Raw genomic sequence first — 23,699 nt, 5'->3', positions numbered from 1 at the left:
TAAACTGCATATAAAACATTCACATGAAACATGATTTTTGGGCGTATACCAGTGGTTGTCCAATGAATACCCGAAGAGAACAAATTCATACACAAAGTGTCCTATTTAGATGGCCCGGCTCAATTTCTCTTGAACCAAGAACCATATAAAAAAATACATTTTTAATATTTTTCAGTCTAGTTTTAAATTTTTACATTTTTTGAAGAAAAATTATGCAGGATACCACAGGCCCAGGTCAACTTCAGACTTTCAAACACGACCCTATAAATCCTGACACATCATTTCAAAGGATTTTTCACGCTGGAAACAATGCTAAAATCGGATTTTAAATTGGTCGAAACAGGACAAATTTATGGCAAAAAGACCGGCAGCGTAATTGACGAAGAGCTGAATATTTTACTGTATATTCATGAAAATCCTAATTCCTCTCTCCGAAATGTTGGAAGGTTTTTAAGTTTTTCAAAAAATAAAATTAGAGATGTACTCCGGATTTACAATTTAAAGTCGTATCATTTTCATATTTACGCAAGGCAGGCTGTTTGAATGTGATTAATAAATAGTAAACCAAATGACTGGTTTTTTTTGCAAACATTTTGCCATAACTTTGTCCTGTTTTGACCAATTTTAAATCCGATTGCACCATTGTTTTCAGTGTAAAACATCCTTTAATATGATGTATAAGGATGTATAATGTCGTATTTGACATTCTGAAGTTGAACTGTGCCTGAAGTATCCCGTATAATTTTTCTCCAAAAAAGGTAAAAATTTGAAACTAGAGTAAAAAATATTAAACACATTTTTGTATTTTTTTTATAGTGTCATTGGTTCAAGAGAAATTCAGCCGGGCTATCAACCAAGGGCACCGGGTATACGCCAAACATAGAATGGAAAAGGACTACTGTTGACAACCTGTATATGTTCGCATTTGAAGGCTCTTTCACGCTTGATTTTCCTTTATTTACTGAATTCATTTATTAGCGTGAGTGTTTTGAGTTCGTGGCCACCAAATTAGGCCACATTAGTTACCAAATAACTATTAAATGTCTATAGAATGATTGGGGCGAGACAACGTGTTCGCATTTTCTTTTTACAGTACATCCTGTTTGAAAAGTTTCTTTTTTGTAAAAATGTATTGTATGTATGTATTATGAACCTTACAAATGGTCCTAGTAGGTTAGTAGAACATTGAAGTAGGTTAGTTAGTATGAATTGATTCGCATTTTCCCTTTACTGTTCCTTTGACAGGTTGTCTTTTGTATTAATGTACTTACTAGCACAAATGAGTTTGGGTGAGTTAAGTACAATATTGAATTCCCTGAAACATAGATTAGGTATGTAGTTATATGAATGAGTATGTTTTAAATGTGATATTTAACCCTTATCACCATGTGTGCAAGGATTAAATATTTTATGACAGATAACAAGGACAATTCGGAAAAAGCAGATCGTAATTCCTGGTTCGCGTAATCTCAGTTATTTTAAACCGCGAGGTTTAAACAAGACCTAGTCCAGCCAGCTAAAATAATATAATAAAATACATATTTAAGGAAAATAAATAAAATTTTGGGGTGGATTATTCGAGGGCAATTTTTTTGCTAATGATGTTCGGCGTTGTACATAAAAATTCATAACTCCCATGGAATTTATTCATATCCAACGTTAGTACAACGCTTTTTTATTCAATCTTTCGGAATATTTATTCTTTATTTATTCAACATCAAAATGCAAAGAACGGTTTTTAAACAAACTCTTCCATATGCTAATATATATTTTTAATTACCTATATAAATAAGTACTTATAGTAAATATCTTGTTTTATTTCATTGTTTTCCAAGTTATCCATTCTTCTGTTTTCAAAAAATAAATAAATAAAAGTTGAGTTCAGTTGATTTTTAAAATATTAATCCGTCAATTTGACCAAAGCCTATAATTATGATGTTGTCGTTTTCATTGACCACGTAGATTGTCTAATATTTTGGAAATGTGTTCGGTAAAGTAGGTTTATATGATTAATATGTGATATGATAATTCAGGAGAAACAGAACGAATCTGAGAATTAATGACAGAGAGTGAAAGTTCAAGAACTTAACGGTTTTGGCCACGTTCTCGGCGTTTTTGACTCGGTCTAGAAAACCCTGACAATTATGTCACGAGTACGCTTTCGTACTACTCAAGTAAGAAATAAAGAAAAGAATTAATTAGAATTGCACAACTGTGCACGATGAATGATTAAGGTCAGCTATTGCCCGTTCTGAAAGATTCCCCTGGTCTTTATGGGACACTTGCATGTTTAATTTTTGGAGGGCGCGGTGCTTCCTGGGGGTCACGCCTTCCTCCGGCTTTTTTACCATCACCAGACAAGCAATTATCAGTGTTAGTGTGACAATGTTAACTAAATGCCGGTGTCAAACGTTGACATGTCTGATTTTTCGTCACAGTTTCAGATAACATTATCGTCACGTCGTCACACCTTGATTTTGTAAGCAAACAGGCGCACCTTTTGTTGAAACACATTTCGAAAAATTTAACGGCTTTTCTTTATCGAACCCTTATAAGAAATCAATTAATAAATAGTCCCTTTTATTTGTTTTTAAGTTTTATTTGTCACATGAGAGACTATAGGCGTTTGATTTCAAAGAAACATTATTTGTATTAAATTATTACTTGTTTAAAAAATTACTTCTTTCAATTAATGAAAACTTTTTATGTAAGGTTTTGGTTGAAATGAAAAAGTCACTGTCACGAGCGGGATTCGAACCCACGACCTTCGGCTAAATACGCCGCTACTGTACCACTTGAGTATCGTGACTTCGATCCACTCGGACACCCACTCACCATCCCAACCTACAACCTTTTGAATTTTTCTCGGTGTTCTACAAAAAATTCATAACCCAAGTGGATTTTAAATAAATTCAACGTTATTAAAAAAAATAAATAAATAAATAAAATATATATATATATATATATATACATGTTTTTGTTGGTTCTATTAACTAAAGTAATTATTTTAATTAATTAATTATTTTTTATATAAAGTATGGTTGAATTGAAAAATTGGAGTGAGTGGAGTTTACAAATTTCTAAACTTCTGTAAAATTCCCAGTGGATTGGTTGAGTCAAGTCAAAATTATTGCGATTTTTTGATTTTCGAAATCATTGAAGCCTTGAAAAGCAAAAAATTTGATAGATGTAAATTATTTTTGTTTTACCAACAAATTTGTATTCAGGTTTTTGTTGGGGGTGCAGAAAACGTATGTTATCGTTGCTTCTTTTCTTAAAACAAAAGTTAATTATACAACCGAACGCCGTAGCAAAATAGGTAAAAAGATTTTTTTAACAAAAACGTTGATTTTGTAACAAAAGTTGATTTTCTGCTCAAAAAATTAAACAAATCAAACAAGAAGAGAACGTTGATCTATTAAAAATTAATAAACATAGGGTTACAACTTATAATTAAAAAATTATGTATATCATGCCATCAGAAAACACGATATGGTCGAGTTGATTACATATTTTATATTTAATGATATTTTTCATTGAGAATATACGTATAATAATTGAATATAAAAGGTTTCAGAGCAAGAGGCCAAACAGAAAATACTGAAATTGTCCGTGGTTAGAGCAAAGGCTGACAGTAACGTTCGCTCGAGTTATGCGGTTTTGCTACATTTTAATCAAGAGAATAGATTTTCCGTAAATCACGTGGTGCAAACATGAACCCAATTAAATCTACTATGATTGTGTGCGGTCGAAAGAGAGAGAGAGAGAGAGAGAGAGAGAGAGAGAGAGAGAGAGAGAGAGAGCGTGAAAAAGAAAGAGTTATTATCAACTAGTTTATCAATATTAACGAATCAAAGTTATATTTGGCAGCTAGGTTTGTGGCCTTATTGGTAACGCAGCTATTGAAATATGCACATAGGTTCTGATCAAACAATTCAAATAAAAAGTTTGAATAAAATAACAAACATTTTGCTTCTGCATTCCCATTTTTTGTGCCTTTGTCTTTGAACGCATGTGTGTGTGAAAGAGAGAGATAATAGAGGAGAGGAAAGAAGAGAGAGTAAGATAACGAGAAAGAAGACGAAGAGACAACAAGAGGAGGCGAGAGTGACAAAAAGAGACGGACGGTGAGAGAAGAAATAAAGGTGAGTGAGAAAGGAGGAGTAGGATATGATAGTACAGGACAAATAAAGAAAAAATCAAATTTGCGAGAGAAGAAAAGGAGAGAGAGCGAGACTATCTCTCTCTCTCTCTGTGTGTGTGTGTGCGTGTGTGCGCGCGTGCGTGTGTGCGTGTGCGTGTGTGTGTGTGTGTGCGTGTGTGTGTGTGTGTGTGTGTGTGTGTGAGAGAGAGAGAGAGAGAGAGAGAGAGAGAGAGAGAGAATAAATAATAAATAGGGGTTTCTTATTCAAACTTGGCTAAATCTTTTTGATCAAATTTTGGCAAAGTCTTATTTGGCAGCTAGCCGTATGATTGCACTATTATGCACATCGTAGATATTGTTATATGTTTTTAATCTGTGACGAAGTGGCGTCAGAAAGTACGTTGAAATTGTTTTAGCAATAATCAATGTCGATATTTTGAATGTTTTTCACGTCATAAATAAACCTTAACTCAAATTTTTGGGGAAAATCTTTTTTTCTTGAATTTTTGTCTTACAATTTTTTAGAAATTTTTGAAAGACTCCACATATCTATAGGAAATTTTAAAGGAATTTAGTGTTCCATAAGCTATAAGTAATAGCACAAGCTTGGCCTACATAAATAAATTCCGGGTAAAACCGGTTTTACAAAATAAAAAAAGTCTGAGAAGGTTTTCTTGTTTTCATCTTTATTTTTCATATTTGTAGGGACATAATCTCTAAACCTTGTTGACATAGGCTAAAAAAAGATTAAACATTGTAGCTTTTATAAAGTTTAAGTGGACACCGGGAATGAATGAACAAATAATTGAATACCATTTATGAAATAAAATATATACATATATACATAACTTCCCAATCAGCCGAAGCGTTGGTCAGCCTAAAGGTGATATGAGTAGCAAATAGCATTTTTTTTTAAATTTCATACTGGCATAAATCTATCGTTTGTTAAGTTTTGTGTACAATATTAATTACTGTAATATACTATTATCTATGTATTGTATGTGTTACATTATATGTACTATCTAGGTATTAATATTTATTATTACTACTTTCTCTTTTGACACTGTGGTACCAAGCTCCTAAGTAGGCTACATCCTTCCTCTTACATTCTTTATGCTACTTACTCTCTTCCAAATAGCTCCTCCTCAGCAGGTCGTCATTCCGTGGTCCTATTTCATCTTTGGTCTGCCAGTTTTCTTTTACAATCTTTAGGGTACCAGTCCAAAATCTTCTTCATTCATCTCCCATTTTTCGCCCCAGCCGACTTCAATTTACTTACTGATATCACCTTCACAATACACTCTCACTTGGTTTGTTTCCTTATCCATCTGTTAGTTTTTTGTTTTTTTGTTTCCTATCTATCTTCATTAGGCTTCTCTCCATTCTTCACATCGTCTTTCTTAATTTATTAATTAACTTAAACCCCAGGCTTCATAGACGTAGGTTAATAATTGTTAAAACCAGTATTAACCGAACTTAAAATTGCCCACGGCGAGTGCACCCCAAACATCGGAAAATCCGTTTTTAAGTAATTTTAAGGGTGTTTAAAAATTCCGACTTTTTTATATATCTAATCTCATTTAATACAGCCTCTTACTTACCGACCCAGATAGAATAACTTAGAAATAGGAAAACCATATTTAAAAAAACACTAAGTAAATTCATTAATTTTTTCTGCTCCTTTTTCACATTCTAAAGTTGACTTGGATAGATGAGTAATAATTTTCAGCCTATTAGTATCAAAAAAATTTCATTGAAATCGACATTCCATGTCAGCTCAAAATTGTAATATTTGTAGTTTAAGTACAACTAATAAATAATGCAATTTTAGAACCTTATTTTCAGAAAAGAAAGCGAATATAGCATTTCATGTAAGAAGACGAAAAATTTCCTTATAGGTTTTATCAACAGTTTTATTAATTTTATAAGCAGATAGATGAATATATTTTAATACTTTATTTAACTTGTTGAGCTTTGTTAAAAATTATATAACAAATAAGTAGCATATTACACTAATTATGTATAGGGCGTAAAACGAACTTAACATGGAAAACGCTCCAGTAAGCAACCCCTTACGATTATAAGTTATATTCTATTTGTAGACGGTATTTACTGACTCATACACCAGAAGTTTCTGGAAATATATGTTGAAGTGAAATCATAAAGCAATTTAATCAAATATGGGCAAATCCGTCGTAATGGCATGAAAAATCTAGCTCTATTATAGAGATAATGTAAGAATGTCAAGGAGAACATTAATACTGTAAGATTAAACAAATAACTGATTAGAATTTTTATTTTCACATATAATTAGTATACTTTCATCAGCCAACCAATCTTGGAAGCTTCACATTTTTAATGTAATATTACACGGAAACTGGTAATACTCCATAATTTTTTCCATGAGGTCGATATTGCAGTGTGAATGTGACTAAATTTTACAGGATATACCTGATTCATTGGAACAATTTAATGATGCAATTATTTTAAATTATTTCTTCACTAGATTAAATAACACTAATACATTGATGATTCCTGAAAAATTACGTAAACTGTATTAATTACTTGTTATAAACATAAATATTGTTGATTTGTGGAGTGTTATTTTAATAATTTATCTTTGAACTGTAAATTTTCAATGGTATTTCAAAAAAACTTGAATTAAAATAAAAAACTAATCGATTTCACTGTGCAAATTGAAAATGTGATACATTGATATAAAAAAAGAGAAAAACGGCTGAAATTGCAACTTTATTTATTTTTTCAATTAATTAATCTTTTTATGTAAGGTTTTGGGGTGAAATGGAAAAGTTAATGTCGAGAGGGATTCGAACCCACGACCTTCGGCTAAACACGCCGCTGCTCTATCACTTGAGATATCGTGACTAGAGCAGCGGCATATTGAGCCGAAGGTCGTGGGTTCGAATCCCGCTCGTGACACTAACTTTTTAATTTCAACCAAAACCTTACCTCAAAAGATTAATTAGTTGAAAGAATTATTTGGTCAATCGGACCACGAAGTATAATGGGTTTATTTATATTTCGTGGTCTGACTGACGAAATAAATTCTTTCAATTAATTAATCTTTATATTAATTGAAAAATGGCAAAAAGGAGGGAAAATTCGAAAGATAGGTTGAGATGGGAAGTTGGTGTCCGTGTGGATCGAAGTCACGATAGCTCAAGTGGTAGAGGAGCGGCGTATTGAGCCGAAGGTCTTGGGTTCGAATCCCGCTCGAGACACTGGCTTTTATATCTCAACCAATACCTTACATAAAGATTTATTTATTTTATTAAACATTCGTCCAATTTTTCACTTTTTATGTCTATCTAAATAAAAGAATTTAAGTTTATTTATGTTAAAACCTCTTTTATTCCCAAGAGGTTTTAATAACGTTAAAAAATTCTAGAAAATTTTTATTCACTATTATTTACACTGCGAGTTCTAGTAATGATCATAGTAGTTAAAAAAATATTTGTAGATTGTCGATCAATTTAGAAGAACCTTGTTTTTTATGGTTTAATTATTGTTTTTAAAAGGATAATGCTTTTAATTGTATCCAGCCGACTTGGTCTCCACGTGTCCTCTCCCTTTCGTTCCAAAGGCTGCTATTGATAGTTCTATCCCTTGATTGTCAAGTGGCCCTTGACAAAGCATTAACCTCTTGGGATTATCAAGATAATAACAGCCTACCTAATCCTTCTTTTCCTTTTCGAGCCAAATGGATAAACATGACTCAGTTTCGAAAAAAAATATCGGATCTGTTGGTGGATTATTTGATGAAGGGATTTGATTTTTTTTAACATTAGATTTGTGAAGAAGACTGTAAATTTGATTTGCTAAGAAGATATTTTTGTAATGTTCACTATTGTTTATCTCTGTTTAGATCGTTAATTATTCTTTCCTGTTTATTAATTTAATAATAATTCCAATTATCTATTATTTCAATTTCAATTTTAATTTTGTTTTAAGAACAAATAATAATTCTTAGGTTTAAAATAGTATAGACAGAAAAAACTGTGTAGTTTTTTTTTATAAGTTGCAAAAATATTCTTTCACCAGTCGTTCTTGTTCTTTGGCGTTCGCTATTGTCACGACAGAAGGATGGGAAGGATGATTAACATACAATCCCCATACATTATTGAAATAACACTCCTGAGCCAAACGGAAGTACAAGTTGAACTCATAGATCATTACTTGAATAGTTAGAAGAAGCGGACCCCGAAGGCAGAAAATTTCTCGGCCCTTGACACCATTTCCACATGGCATGGCAGGCCGAAATTGTCCGGCGATTCGGGCTATTGTGTACGTGTCAAGAGTCAAATGGAATTCGTTGTAACAAAAATCCTCGTGAATTAAAAGCTATTTAATAATACCTGGTCGTTCATATTCAGCCAGGATTGGAATTTTTTGATTGTTTTATTCAAAAATATAAAGTAAAAAAATCCACCCTATTGCCCTAGTTTGCGACGTCGGGAACCCAGAATGAAGCAAATTTTGATCTCTCAGTTTTTATACGTTTAGACAATAATTTAAATTTTGTCAAGACACTCCTCCTAAATTTCAAACCAAAAATCTGTCTAGTTTTCCAAAAGCAGCCATCGAAAAAAATAACACAATGAAAAAGACTACAGTCCGATGATGCGACGTCAGGGATCTAAGCAGGCTGAGGCATCTAAATCTATCAATTTACCCCTTTTTAGACCAAAATTTGAAACTTGTGTTGACGACCCTTACACTTTCATGCCAAAATATCCTCGTTTCCACGAACAGCAGTCGAAACTAATATAGACAGACAAATACATTAGGGGTCAACGGCGAACCTCAGTTTTTCCATTTTCCGTATTTAAACCAGAATTTAAATTTAGTGCCGACGACTCCTTACATTTCTTGACAAAACAGTCCACCAAGTTTTCAGATTTGTCCAGATATATTAGTCTTTAAATCTTTAAGTAATAAATTAAATTTTGTATGAACATCATTTTATGTTTCAAGTCAAAAGATCGGTTTCCCAGTGCAGCCGTGAAAAAAATTAATATAGACTGAAAACGATCATTCACAGAAGTCTGGAATGTAAGCAAAATGAGGCAAACCTCAATTCGTAGGTCTTTTCATCTTTAGACAACAATTTGTATTGTGCGGTTGTACCATTCGAAAATGTAAGATAAAAATTTCACCCCGGTTTTCCTTGAGTATTTGTATTAAAAAAAACAAAGACCGAAGAAGGCCATAATCAGAAGTGAGGCATCAGAAGTCTGAGCTGGAAACAGGATGAGGCAAACCTCACTCTATCGGTCTTTTAAATTTTAGATCAGAATTTAAATTTTGTCTCGACATACCTTAGGTTTCAAGTATGGTCACATTGCGTCTTATATGTAAAAAAATACAGTGCATGCAAAAATGCAAAAAAAAAACTCCGTTCCTTCCTTCCTCAAGACGCACCTTTAGACATTTCCAAAACTTTAGTTAATTGACGCAGTCCTCCGATATAGGGTCTCCCTAAAGAATGACGGGATGGTGGATGGGCAAAAAAAAATGGTCAACGATCTAAGCAGGATGAAGCGAACTTCTATGTATCAGGCTTTTCATCTGTACACAAAGATTTGAATTTTGTTTCATCCACTCTATAAGTTTTCCCCAAAAATATACACCCTAGAATTGCAAAAACAGCTGTATCAAAAATAGCTTAGACCGAAAAAGACAATAGTTAGGTAGTGCGACGTCATGGCTGTAAGCAGAGAGACAAACCTCGATATATCAGTTTTTTCTTCTTCAGACCAGAATGTAAATTTTGGGTCGATCGCTACTTAGGTTTCAAGACAAAAAATATATTCTAGTTTTTCAAGAACAGCCTTATAAAAATACTACGTTGTGTGAATATAATTTATTAAATGTAATGGACGGGCATATTCCCAATTACCCTGAGGCATATCAAATTCATTTATTATTCATCATTATTCAATGTATTTATCAGCGGAAATGATGAGGTCCTGAGGCACAAGGAGACTGACCATATGATAAAGAAAAGAAAGAATCGGTTACCGTAGTAATTGGTCTGATTATAAATTGGCAGGAGAAAAAGACGAAGACAAAAAAAAAGAATCATTGTCTGATAAAGACTACATTCATATGGTGCAACGTCAGGGTTAAAAGCAGGGCGAGGCAAACCTCAAGGAATCAATGTTTTTATTTTTAGGCCAGAATTTAAAGTTTTTGTCTCAACTACTGCTTAAGTTTCAAGACAAAAATCTTCTTAGTTAGTGTCAAAAGTAACATAGAAAAAGTTCACTGTGAGCTGGTGCGACCTCAAGAATATAAGTTGTATGATACGAACTTCAGTTTATCATATTTTTCTGCCTCTTTAGGCTAAGTTTCAAATTTAAAAAATCTCCCATTAATATTTAATAATAAGTTTTTAAATGTCGGTTATTCATAAAAAGAGCAATTGCCCATGAAACCTTAATTATTGTTTAGTTAGTTAAAACATTGCAAGAGTCTTTATGCCGGAAATGTAACAAAACGGGCATTTTCATTTTGTTTATAGGTCAATTTATCACGTAAAATCTTAATATCAGAAAATACAAAAAATTATCCGAAATCAGTGTTAAATTTTGAATAGAGAAATTTTATGTAATAATTTTTTATTTATCTGATACTTTATTTCAATTATGTATCATCATCTTTATGTTGTTCCACAATGATATATTAACAAATAAAAATAGTTAACATTTATTTTTTCCAATTTCAGCTTCTAAATATTTGTTTCAAATTGTATTATATTTGATTGATTAAATTTCCTGTTTGCTGATCTTAATATTGCAAACCGTAATTATAGATATTAATGTAGATTTTACGGGAATATAATCTAGACGTTGTAGCAGTCCATCCGCTTTTGATGATTTTTATTATCGGAAGGGACATTCTACAGCTACTATCTTTGAATATTATGCAATACAAAACTTTTTTTATTTAATAGTAAACGAAAGTCTGTAATGATGTGTTAAATGATTTATTATGATTTTCCAACATTACATACTTTTTCAAACCTTAAAACGTACAGGTTTCAAACTTCTTAGCTTACGTAATGCAGAAAAGCAATTGCTCTCTAGATTCCCGAGGAGTGATGCACCGATTGTTTCAAGTTCACCTTGGCGAAACGATGCTCGGTTTCGACACGAAAAAGGTTTAAAAAAAAGATAAAAGAAACAAGGAAATTCCGCAGGCGATGTTGTCTTTTCTTACGGAAAAATTATCAATTTAATGGGTTCCCGTCTGAAAAGAAATTTTCAAGCGGAGACCACTGCCAGTTGTGTCTGAGTTCTCCGAAAACTTGTCTTTATCAAAAAGTTAAGTCAGCTTTTCAGTATTTAATCAGCAACTTATATTCTCAATTGTGCATCTGCCTAACCTTTTAATAACTCTTACAAGTAGAGACGTTTCAATAAAAACTTTAAAACTCTTTCTCTACTCGTCATCGATGCTTTACACCAAAAGATATTTTTTAATACTATATAAATTTAATAAATAAAAACATGATTCGTTCCTAAACGGCAAGGATGTACAATCATATTTTGTTTTGATTATTCTGCAGCCTTAATTTATCTTTAATTATTTAATTGCTTCCTGCTTAATTTATGAATTATATTGTTTTAAGATAGCTAATGTCGTTAATGGGAAAATCTTATCATTGTTTGTCTTTAAGAAGGAAGCTATGTAATTTATTTAAAATAAGAAATTGTTCATACGTCAGTTTATTTGCAATATGTTATGATCCAAAAATAATTTTTTTATTAAGAAAAAGTGTATATTCACTGAAATTATTGAGGATTGGAAGAATCATGTTTGATCGAAGTAACGAGAATATATTGATTTTCTGTTTTAAGCTTTTTAATCGAATTAATGCGACGTCCGAAATTTCTTTGAGAACGCATACAATTTTTATTCATAAAATAAAAATTTGACTGCAATAATTTCGTGAAAAATATAGTTTGTTCATTGGACAAAAAGTTAAATACAATTTAATCAAACGCAAATTCCTCCAGATCCTTTTGGTTATAAGATACGTCTTTCTACAAATATAAAAATTACTAAATAAAGCAATGAACGTTAAAGTTATAATTGTAAATGATCTGTCATATTAATTAATTTCAATTCTATAATAATGAATAATTCGGAAGAAGTATTTCCTAACCGTCTTCGAAAAAAAGACTTGTGACAAGAAAAAAAAATTTTCTCTCTTACTTACATATGTACTTTTCATCAAAATGAAGGCAGTTGTTCAAATTTAAGTTAAATTTTGAAAAAAAAAGAGAGAGAGATATTGCATCTTTTCACTGATAGCCGTTTCCCAGATAAAAACCTACGAAATCTTGGAAGAATTTTACAAACTCACTAAGCTGTGACAAGAATTTTTAGAGAGAGAACTCTTTTAACAAGCTTTCTAATCGTATGCTTGGTAGGATCCGTACATAATATTTTCGAGGGGTACTGTACACGAAATCCAAAAAAAAACATCTTGCGAGAAAATCAGTTTTAAGCGATGGATAAAATTTAATTTCAATTTTTCTATTATATTACGTTTTAGTCATCAATACAAATTGGGCCTAGCGAAATTGACATTGGGACACTTACTTTTGGCAAACGCAGGATGTCATTATAGAAAGCGTGTAGGAATGTCACCCGAAATGGTAATTGTGTTTGAATAGCGACTATTTGGGCCCCATGTTTGTGTACGATACAGGACTTTTTGCTTCGTGTGTATCTCGTTTGTGTGCAGGGAAAAGAAATGTATTTATAAGAGTGTATGTGTGAGAAAGCCGTTGCTGTAATATTGAGTTTTCTACCATACTACATGAGCTACATCTGTCTATCTGTCTATTTATCTACCTATCTCTCTCTCTCTCACTCTCTCTCTCACTCTCTCTCTATCTCTCTCTCTATCTCTCTCTCACTCTATCTCTATCTCAATCTCTCTCTCACTCTCTCTCTCTATCTCTCTCTCATTCTCTCTCTATCTTTCTCTCACTCTCTATCTCTATCTCTCTCTCTCTCTCTCTCACTCTCTCTCACTCTCACTCTCTCTCTCTCACACACTCTCTCTCTCTATCTCTATCTCTATCTCTATCTCTCTCTCTCTCTCTCTCTCTCACTCTCTTTCTATCTCTATCTCTATCTCTCTCACACTCTCTCTCTATCTCTCTCTCACTCTCTCTCTATCTCTCTCACACTCTCTCTCTCTATCTCCCTCACTCTCTCTCTATCTCTCTCTCACTCTCTCTCTCTCTATCTCTCTCTCTCTCTCTCTCTCTCTCTCTCTCTTTCTCCCACTCTCTCTCTCTCTCTTTTTTATTATAAGACCTGATATTTCAAGAAATTTCACTTATGTTTCGTTTTATCTTGTCATCACTTTTAAATTAGACTGAAAATAAGAAAAGGTGTAGTCTGTCCTCAATCGGCTCCAAATTACACAGGCGTGTCTTTCGATTTAGAGTTGAGTTGTTTTGATGACTGATGATTCGGTACTTTACCTGGGCCCGTTAACATTTATTTAGGAGATTGATTAATCACAATACTAACTCGTTATTTTTATATATTAAATTATTAATTTTATTTATATTATTTAATTTATTTATATTTATTCAAACCAGTTAAAGCTCATGATCCTACGCATGCTTTAGTTTTGATTCATAGAGACTTCAGATTAGCCTTAATTGTTTAATTGCTCCTCTCTTACTTCCTAAATGAACCTAACCATTTCAACTTGGCTAATTTTATCTTTATATTATTTACGTGAAAACTAGAAATTCGGAACTCAAAAGTATATAAAAATTTCTCTTTTTCTAATTGAGCAATTACATCTTCTTTAATACACATGTCAGCGATTGTTTGAGTAAATAATTACAAAGTTTTGGATTTTTCGGTTTCTTTGATAATTCTATACCATCTGTTTTTGTTTTGTTTTTAGTTGCTAATATAATTTGTCGCAATCTGGGATGATCAAAGGGCTGACAAATGATCTGAATCTTAACTGTGCGGACAAAATGTGATGTTTTGGAGAAACCAAAATTCAAACAATACGCTCCATTTTTTTTCAATTTCACACCTTATAATTTGCTCAATTTGTCTCTGATAATTTTCAAAGTGTAGAAAAGTTAGTTAAAAGATAAAAGTGGTTAGCATATGATCCCTCGGTTCGCCCGGTCGTGGATTCGATTCCCAATGTTGCCCCGGGCCCTTTTTTTCACGCTGCCTGTACCCACCAAAAAATACATATACGCATAGGCATAATATATATATATANAAACATTTTGTTAAATAAATAATGTGATGACAATGCTAGGATGCAGGTGTTGCTCCTAGAATTGTCATCAGCACTCTCTCCCACTCTAGAGATTTTATAAGGATTTTCATTTAACAAACGTGTTAGTCTTAAGTTACATTTCCCGAAAGTATATCGACGAGATTTGATTTTGATTCATAAAGAAATTTGGTCAATCGGACCACGAAATCTAATGAATATAGAAGATAAAATTTAATATAAAAAAGTCAGTGCCACGAGCGGGATTCGAACGCTCTACCACTTGAGCCAACGTGACTTCAAGCCACTTGAAAAATAGCAAAAAGGAGGTAAAACTCAAAAAGGATGGGATGAGATGAGAAGTTAGTGTCCGAGTGGATCGAAGCGTCGTATTTAGCCGAAGGTCATGGGTTCGAATCCCGCTTGTGGCACTGACTTTTTTATCTCAACCAAAACTTTAACTAATTGAAAAGAATTTATGTCAACGTTGTTAGGTCGGGCTAAGATAGGAATGTGACAGCGGATGTAGGGTTATGGTTAAAATTAGGGTTTGCTGAGGTTGATTAAAAAATTCTGGGACATGTTACTTTCAGGTTGAGAAAAAGGTGTCTGAGTGGATCGAAGTGAGAATAGTTCGAGTGGTAGAGCAGCGCCCTATTTAGCCGAAGGTCGTGGGTTCGAATCCCGCTCGTGATACGTTACATAAAGATATCTTCTATATGTTCATTTTGAAAGAATATTAATTATAATTGTGTAATAAGATACAGATCGACATAAATTTGTTAATGTTCGACTTGAGCCAAAAATGTTGTGCTCACCATTATTATTTCAAAGAAAGGACGACAAAGTGGTCAATATATTTTCAATTCATCTTCATACAAACTTTTTTTTTAGTTCAATAGGATCGCTTGAAGTCACGTTTATTATTGATTTATACGGCTGTTCGACGACAATCGAGGTGTTGAACCTATCACAGCCTGCCATTTTCAATTACAATACCGTCCGTAATAATTTACTCGCAGGTCTATAGCCTGAGTCAGATGAGGGAAACTAATTGACCCCAATTCGGCCCGGCCGACCTCATAATTGGCCGAGGGCTTTGTCTTTGATATTTAAATGTTAAACGGTGGGCAACAGATGCTGGCAAGTGGTTCTGTCTAATTGTATATAACAGGGTGGCTCCGGTAATTGCAATACCCTGTATAATGGCTGCGTAGCTGCTGCACGGCCGAAGACCGGAGGAAGGTTATTTGTAAGAGGAAGTAGGGCCATTGTACTGGTCCACACCTACCCGGTTTGGAAACTATTTTCCCACTTCCGCACCTTTATTGTCCCTTTGACGGATTTCTAAATTGTTTATTAGGATTTATTACTTCGTTAACTGGACCATAAAAAAGCCCGTATGACCGTTTAATTTAATAAATTAGTTTTATTAGATTATTGACCACCAGTGCCTTCCAATTATCTCTGTCCCTATTAACAAACCTGTTGCAGTCTGAAACTGTCCAATCATTTTCGTCTGAACAAAAATTAACAAAATCAAAAGATTTTACTAAATATACGTGCATACATTATTATGAGAAAGAGAATGTATCTGAGTAATAAAGAACGGCTATATTTTAATAACTTTAAAATTGTTGTGTTTTATCTTATGTTTTTATTTTTTGAGAAAGAAAAGAGACAGAGAGAGGGGAGTGAGTGAAAGAGTGAGGAGACAGAAAGAGAGATGGAAAACGAGAGAAAAAGGCGGAGAGGGAATGAGAGATAGTGAAACCAACAAACAGACAAAAAGGCAGAAAGACAGAGCGGACGAAAGAGAGAGAGAGAGAGAGAGAGACCGACAAACAGAGAAACAGAGCGAGAGGGAGGGAGGCTGAGAGATAGAGAGAGGGGGAGAAAGAGCTCGAGAAAGACAAAGAGTGACAGAGAGACAAAGAAGGACAGAGAGAGAAACAGAGAGATAGAGATAGATAGATAGATAGAGAAAGAGAGAGAGAGAGAGAGAGAGAGAGAGAGAGGGTCAGAGAGAGAAAGAGCGAGAGAAAGTCAAAGAGAGACAGAGAGACAAAGAAGGAGAGAGAGAGAAACACAGAGAAAGAGAGAGAGATACAGACAGGCAGTCAGACAGAAAGAGGGAGAGAGGAAGAAGGAGAGAGAGAGAAAGAGAGTAATAACCTATTCTTACAATAAATTTATTTGAACAAGAAATAAATAGTATATTTGTACTTCAACTTTAGTATATAATGATTAATTGGTGTATTTCCTTTTTGTTGTATTATATGCTGTGTAAGTAAATTAATCTGGACCAGGTAACATCAACTTGCTCACCGACATCATTAAGATTCGAGGAAACGGTCATATCGGAAACAAAGGCTACGCCTAATCAATATGCATCGTGAATCATCCGCGAAACCCTTTTCTGATGGACCGTCGGTGTAAAATTGCATGTGGCATGTCCTGGGTTAACAAACTAACCAGACAAAAATAAAAACGGAAGTCCTAATTCAAATCGATGAAAGTTTAAAAATCTCGCGTTGCATAATAGGTCGCCGAGTTAATTGGGGTCGCTGGAGGGGTAGATATTTGGCAGATAAGGTCTTGAGATAATGGCCGCCCTGGTGGCAAAATCGTACCAAATTGCAACTGGCATTAAGGTGATGCGGTCGTCCGTCTAGCATCGCTGTTTTCCTGCTAATTCATAAAATTTTGACGGTTTGTTTTTATGTGTTGCAGCTAGCCATGGAAGAACATTTCGAACTCGACGACGATCATGTATCGTCGCAGCCATTGCCTGGTGAAAATGGGACTTACCCTTAGTAAGTAAACTTTTAATATTTTTTATTGAGTAATTCCATTTATTTTAACTATTCTAATTACAAAAAATAATAAATAATATAGTTTTTGAAGTATGATTTTAACTACTAAATGTTGCTTGTAATATGTACAAAATTAACTTTTCTTTAACTTAATGCTGTCACAATCAAAAACCAAAATTGTAATAACAACTTTTCTTGTTGCGTCAACTTTTAGGCGACAAGGTAGTTTATCCGCTGTAGAGATCGATCGGTGATCTTATTCCCATTGTGACATAAATCTGGTTAACAAAGTTCACTAGCCGTTCAACCGCTGGGGACAATGGGTCCAAAAGGCCGCCAAGGCGAGAACAAAAAATTGGGAATCCGTAGAATTTTCCGCTTTGTGAAAAACAACTTCGACGTACGTTGGCCCTTTACAAATGGAAATTAATCAGCCGTTCGTATATAGGGCTTCCATGATGAACTCGCGGAGTTTAAAGGCTGCCCCGCTACTCGATGTCTAAAAATACAAAAAGAAACTGTTAAAAAAAAAAAATAATTGTAACTACACAAGTGAAAATTGAAAATTTAGATCTATCAAAAAATCAATTTTGCTAAAAAAAAAAAAAAAAATACGAATCCTTTACCCCTGATGAAAATAACTTCAACAAAAATCTTGATAAATAATTTGAATCCTAAATAACTTGTTCAATATAATAGCTACACTGCCCATAAAAAAACCGACCACCTGGTTTTTACACGAAAAAATGGCCAAATTTGGAAACGCATATTTATTTCCTCAGCCTTTAATATACAGCCCTGCGCTAGGTCTCATTTTAAGGAAATTTTACGCTGAACAAGATGGAGTTTTTAAATGTTTTCCTAGCTTCATTCGTTTATCAGTAAATTCAAAAATGTGGGAGCATGTTAATTTTGTCCATTTTACGAAAACTTCAAATTGAGCTGTGGAGCCAGGAAATCGACCTGGAGCGGCGCCCTGTAGCAATCAATAGGAAATTTTAATAAGCTGTCAACTGGTCATCTTCCACTTTGCCCGATTTCTCAGAGGGAGAGAGAGAGAAGAGAGAAAATAAAAAAGTGTGTATGTAAGCGTGTAGAGAGAGAAAGAGAGAGAGAGAGAGAGAGAGAGAGAGAGAGAGAGAGAGAGAGATGATGATGATGATGATGATGATGAACGCTTTATATATCAATCACACAAGATTTGGTCTCAAGTACCATTCTTACATCTAATGTGAAATACAATGGTTTCTAAATTTAACCTACTTCTAATTTATTAAATATTAATTACATCGAATAACTTTATTTTTGTGGTCAATATGTTCCGTCTATTCGTTTTACATTGAACTTTTACTTAAAATTGCTTATTGAAATAAATATCCTAATTTACATAATAACTAAGCAGATAAAAAGCAGATTACTAATAAAATAAAATAATTAAAGTGAACAAAAATAATTTTCAATAAATGCGGTACAAAATAATAATAAATTTTAAATCACCAATATAAATGTACAAATAAAACTTTACTCACTAAATAGTAATATAACTAACCAAAAACGTAAAACTAAAACAAGACAAAACAAGAAAAGAAGTCAAATTTGAGACAACAGTCATAACAAGATAAGAGATGATTTTTAAGACGATTCTGGAAATCTTTGGTATTTTTACATCGTTTTATGTGTGTAGGGATTCTCAAAAATATTATTGCACCTTTTACTGAGAATGACCTATTAAAAGTTTTGGTTTTGTGCTAACTACACGCAGACGGTAGTTTGCAAACCTAGTATCTCTATCATGAATCTGAGACATGTAATTAATTTCACATATAGATATTGAATATGATAATTAAAAGAGAGAGAGATAAATAGATATATAGACGCATATACAGAGAGAGGGAGAGAGACGGATTGAAAGAGAAAAAGAGAGAGAATGTGAGAGCGACAAATAGATAGATAGATGCATATACAGAGAGAGAGAGAGAGAGAGAGAGAGAGAGAGAGAGAGATAGAGAGAGAGAGAGACGGATTGAAAGAGAAAAAGAGAGAGAGTGTGAGAGCGACAAATAGATAGATAGATGCATATACAGAGAGAGAGAGAGAGAGAGAGAGAGAGAGAGAGAGATGATTATTATAGTCGCGATTATTACGGAAAGGAGAGATTAATTACATTATTGAATAAATTTATTGATTTCAGGATTGCTATTAAGATTTTTTGATTTATACTGTTAAAAGCATTACTAAAGTCAACTAAGGTAATGATGGTCATTTTACGTTATCTATGTTTTCCCTTATTTCATCCGACGTCATAATTAAAGCAGTTTCCGTGCTATGTGCTCATCTATAACCAGATTGATATGGATAAATTATATTTTTAGATTCACGATATTGATTAAGTTGTAAAAACACTATTTTATCTAGAATTTTTCCTAACGTACAGGTGATATTTATGAGTCTGTAAGAGGCACAGTCTTTGGGCGGTGATTTTTTCACTAATGGAATAACAAATGACCTTTTCCAAAGGACCATCAAGGGTTGTTCTATGTTAACAATAAAAAATCTGTGCTTTAAATAAATAAATGCACAGCGAGATTAGGCGGATCAGGATGAACTGGGAAAAATTTTTCAACAAATGGTAAAACAAAAAACCCACTGTCGGCGTATAAAGGAAATTGTTTTTCCTGATTCTAAAATGTACATACTTATTTTAATTAAACACGAGTTAGTTGCTATAGAATAACAATAATAAATTAATTTGTGCCAGTACATTGAGGACTAGTAAATCATTATTTGCTTATGATAATTGAATGTTGATCATGTGACTCCAAAAGTTAATTTTTTGGTAATATACTTATTATTGCATAATCCCAGGTTTATGTTGTTACATTTTTTGCCCAATCTCAATAACAAACATATAAAACACAAAACATATAAAACAATCATTACACTCCACAAATCAAACAATTCTAAATAGTCTAAATCTTCAACAAATTATCTCTCCTTTCCGTAATAATGATGACTATAATAATCATCTCTCTCTCTCTCTCTCTCTCTCTCTCTCTCTCTCTCTCTCTCTCTCTCTCTCTCTCTNCTATCTACCTATCTATCTATCTATCTCTCTATCTATCTATCTCTATCTACCTATCTATCTATCTATCTTGTTTCTCCTTCTCACACACGCTTATTTTTTCTTTTTTTGTCTCTCCATCTCGTCTTTTATTATGATCCATTATTTCTTTCTCTCTCTTTTTCTCCTTTCTTCTTATCTGTATCTTATCTCATACACACGCGATACCTGTATGGTTTCTATTGTTGAATACGATATGATTGATATCCCGACTATAATAATCCTGGTTAACCAGGCCCAAACGACAAACAATTATCTTTTTTTTTCCCATTGTCGGTACTTTTCACCTCAAAGAACCCTACTTCCTTCAAAATCGAACATATATAAACAAAAAACATTAATATCTAAACACTAACATCTCAACCCAATACACAGTACTAAGACTTCTACACAGAAAACACTTGAGTGAGTACAAATACTTTGATTAAACCTAAAATTTCTATACTGTGAACATCATTGTATAAATTCATAGTCATATCTTATATGTATTTGTACAATTTAAACAATATTTATTGTATATGTTATTCCCAGGCTGAGAAGATGATATCGATAAAGACTGAAACGTTGGCACGATAACAAAAATTTACATTTTGTGCACGAATAATCATTACTTAACGGTCCGCTAAATATTACGCATTATTAATAACTTATTTTCTAACTAGTTTTTTCAGAGGTATTATCAAACCTTTTTCTTTTTTTCATACGCCATGTTCGACCTTAATTAAATCGGACGGAAAATATTGTTAATAAAACTAAATCCTCGGACCGAACGCGAGAAGCCATAGATACACATTGAAACCAGGGGGAAGGCGCTTGTTCTCCAACTTGGAAAAGAACTGAGAGTGGAAAACGTGACCAAACTTTATATAAAGGCTCTCTAAAGAATGATTCGGAAATCTTCGAATAAAGCTCCAGGGTTATTATTCCAGTCAGTTCGAAAATTAGGTAGATGGACAATCGTTTACTGCAATCGTACCGCCTTCCACCATTCAGCTGTTGAATTTCAACGGCTCTGCGTAAATCAAAAGACGTGAACTTTATTATAAAACGACTGAAAACACATTGTTACGAAAATAAACGTAGACTTTAGTAAAATAGTGTAATTTGTGTTAAAAGATCCTCCGATTTCCTTGATTAACTCTATAAATAACTGGCCTGATTAGAAAATCTTTTAATTTATCTTATAATGATAATTCTCTCTCACTCTCACTCTCTCTCTCTCTCTCTCTTTCTCTCTCTTTCTCTCTCTTTCTCTCTCTTTCTCTCTCTTTCTCTCTTTCTTTCTTTCTCTTTCTCTCTCTCTTTCTCTCTCTCTCTTTCTCTCTCTCTCTTTCTCTCTCTCTCTCTCTCTCTCTCTCTCTCTCTCAATCCCTTTCCCTCCTCACTCTCACACTCTCTCTCTCTGTATATGCATCTATATATTTATCTCTCTTCCTTANCTCTCTCTCTCTCTCTCTCTCTCTCTCTCTCTCTCTCTCTCTCTCTCTCTCTCTCTCTCTCTATTTTCTCTGTCTTTGTCTCTCCATGTCGTCTTTTTTATCTTCCCTTATTTCTTTCTCTCTTTTTTCCTTTCTTCCTAGCTGTAATCCATCTCACACACGCGATATCTGTATGGTTTCTATTGTTCAATACGATATGATTAGTATTGTATTTTTTTAAACGACTTTTATATATATATAAAAAGCAAATAATTAAGCCTGTTGGTTTCAAGATTAGGCCAAAAATGTGGTATTAATTAACCGGCGGTGTAAATTTATAACTAGTCCCTCGTATTCCTAGAAACACATGTTACGCGCCTTGCTCTTCTACTTTTTCACTGGCTGGCAGGAAACAAAAAAAAAACTTGTAAACTCTTGTATAAAGCTAAACTTTCAAAAGCAGTAAAGTAATATCTCCTGTCCAATAGCGGCCGTCGTAAAAATCCCCCCTAATTCTGTAATTTCATGCGTGATGATACAGTTTTGTCCGATGTTTACGTCCCCGGTTGCCTCCACTTAACCATATCGCTTCCGTGTAGGTTGTAAAACATGTGCTTGGAAAGTGAATCTCTTTATGGGCTGGGCCTCCGGTAATTCTTATGCCAATCGACTCAGAAGGGTCAATTCTAAAAAAAAATAGTTAAAATACGTCGCGTATGTCAAAGTTGATGAGCTAATGTTTGCATCAATCGACTCGAGACTCAACCTCATGAGTAGAAACGAGCCAATTGACCAAGAGGAGTTGATTCTATAGAAAAAGAGAAGAAAGACGTAGCTTTAATTTTAAGGTTTACGAGCTAAAGCCCTCAAAGGGAACACTAAAAGTGGAAAAAAATGCTTCCAATCAAAGAAAACCGGGATCTACAGTTTAAACAAAGCATTAAATAATAATTACAATTAACAAAAGAACATGGGCTGAACACACTGACAAAACTTGATCTAACTATTTACAAAAATAAAAATAAATAATTGCTAAATTTAATGACATTTATGTCAATTTATTAGGTTTCGTGATCCGCTTGACCCAATAAATTTTTTTCAATTAATTAAGGTTTTGGTTGAGATAAAAACGTCAATGCCACAAGCGGGATTCGAACCCACGACCTTCGGCTAAATACGCCGCTGCTCTACCACTTGAGCCATCGTGACTTCGAGCCACTTGAAAAATGGCAAAAAGGAGGGAAAACTCAAAAAGGTGGGGTTGAGATGAGAAGTTAGTGTCCGAGTGGATCGAAGTCCATCCGTAACCACCCCTCCTCCAAACGAAAACTGCATCTCGAGGTCGGTTGAAGAAGTGTGATAGACACCCTAAAACATAAAAAAGCTCCCGGGTACGACACAATCAACAACGGAATTGTCCTCAAAAGTGCACAAATAAACCCGTTCCTAACTGAGGTTTTCAATGGATGCCTGAAACTTGGATATTTCCCAAACCTCTGGAAATGAGCACGGGTAAAGATGTTGCTTAAACCTGGAAACAAACCTAAACACGCCAATCCGCTGTTTGACAGTCCTAAGAAAGGTATTGCAAGAACTCATCCTCGCACGGCTTTACCCAATTGTAGACACCAAAATCTTCGACAGGCAATATGGAGCAAGCAGAGGACTATCGACCGAGGATGCAGTGTGTAAAGTCTTCGAATTCGCAAAGGAAAAATATGTCCTAGCAATTTTTTTCGACATTCAAGGAGCTTTCGACTCGATAGAATGGTCTTTTCTCTTAAACGAACTAAAGAAAAAAGGTTCCCCACGAAATCTCTTTAGCCAATTACTTCGAAAACAGAAAGGCGGAAATGGCGACAAAACACACCGCTACAGACAAAACAGTTCTCAAAGGATGCCC

General features: G+C 33.8%; 1 protein-coding gene across 2 annotated transcripts in view; it reads left to right on the top strand.

Annotated features, from left to right (window-relative positions):
* The window catches only part of LOC106671023 (G-protein coupled receptor moody), a 55,187-nt gene that overhangs the window by 14,972 nt on the left and 16,516 nt on the right, over positions 1-23,699 (top strand). For both annotated transcript variants that reach the window (XM_014401771.2, XM_014401774.2), the window contains exon 2: positions 17,175-17,257. In XM_014401771.2, coding sequence (XP_014257257.1) covers positions 17,181-17,257 — 77 coding nt within the window. In that variant the 5' untranslated portion in view covers positions 17,175-17,180. The remainder of the gene's footprint in view (positions 1-17,174; positions 17,258-23,699) is intronic.

This window comes from Cimex lectularius, unplaced genomic scaffold (assembly GCF_000648675.2).
Source record: "Cimex lectularius strain Harlan isolate CLEC.00 unplaced genomic scaffold, Clec_2.1 scaffold261, whole genome shotgun sequence".
Taxonomy (NCBI): Eukaryota; Metazoa; Arthropoda; class Insecta; order Hemiptera; family Cimicidae; genus Cimex; species Cimex lectularius.
This window is presented reverse-complemented; position numbering and strand designations above follow the sequence as displayed.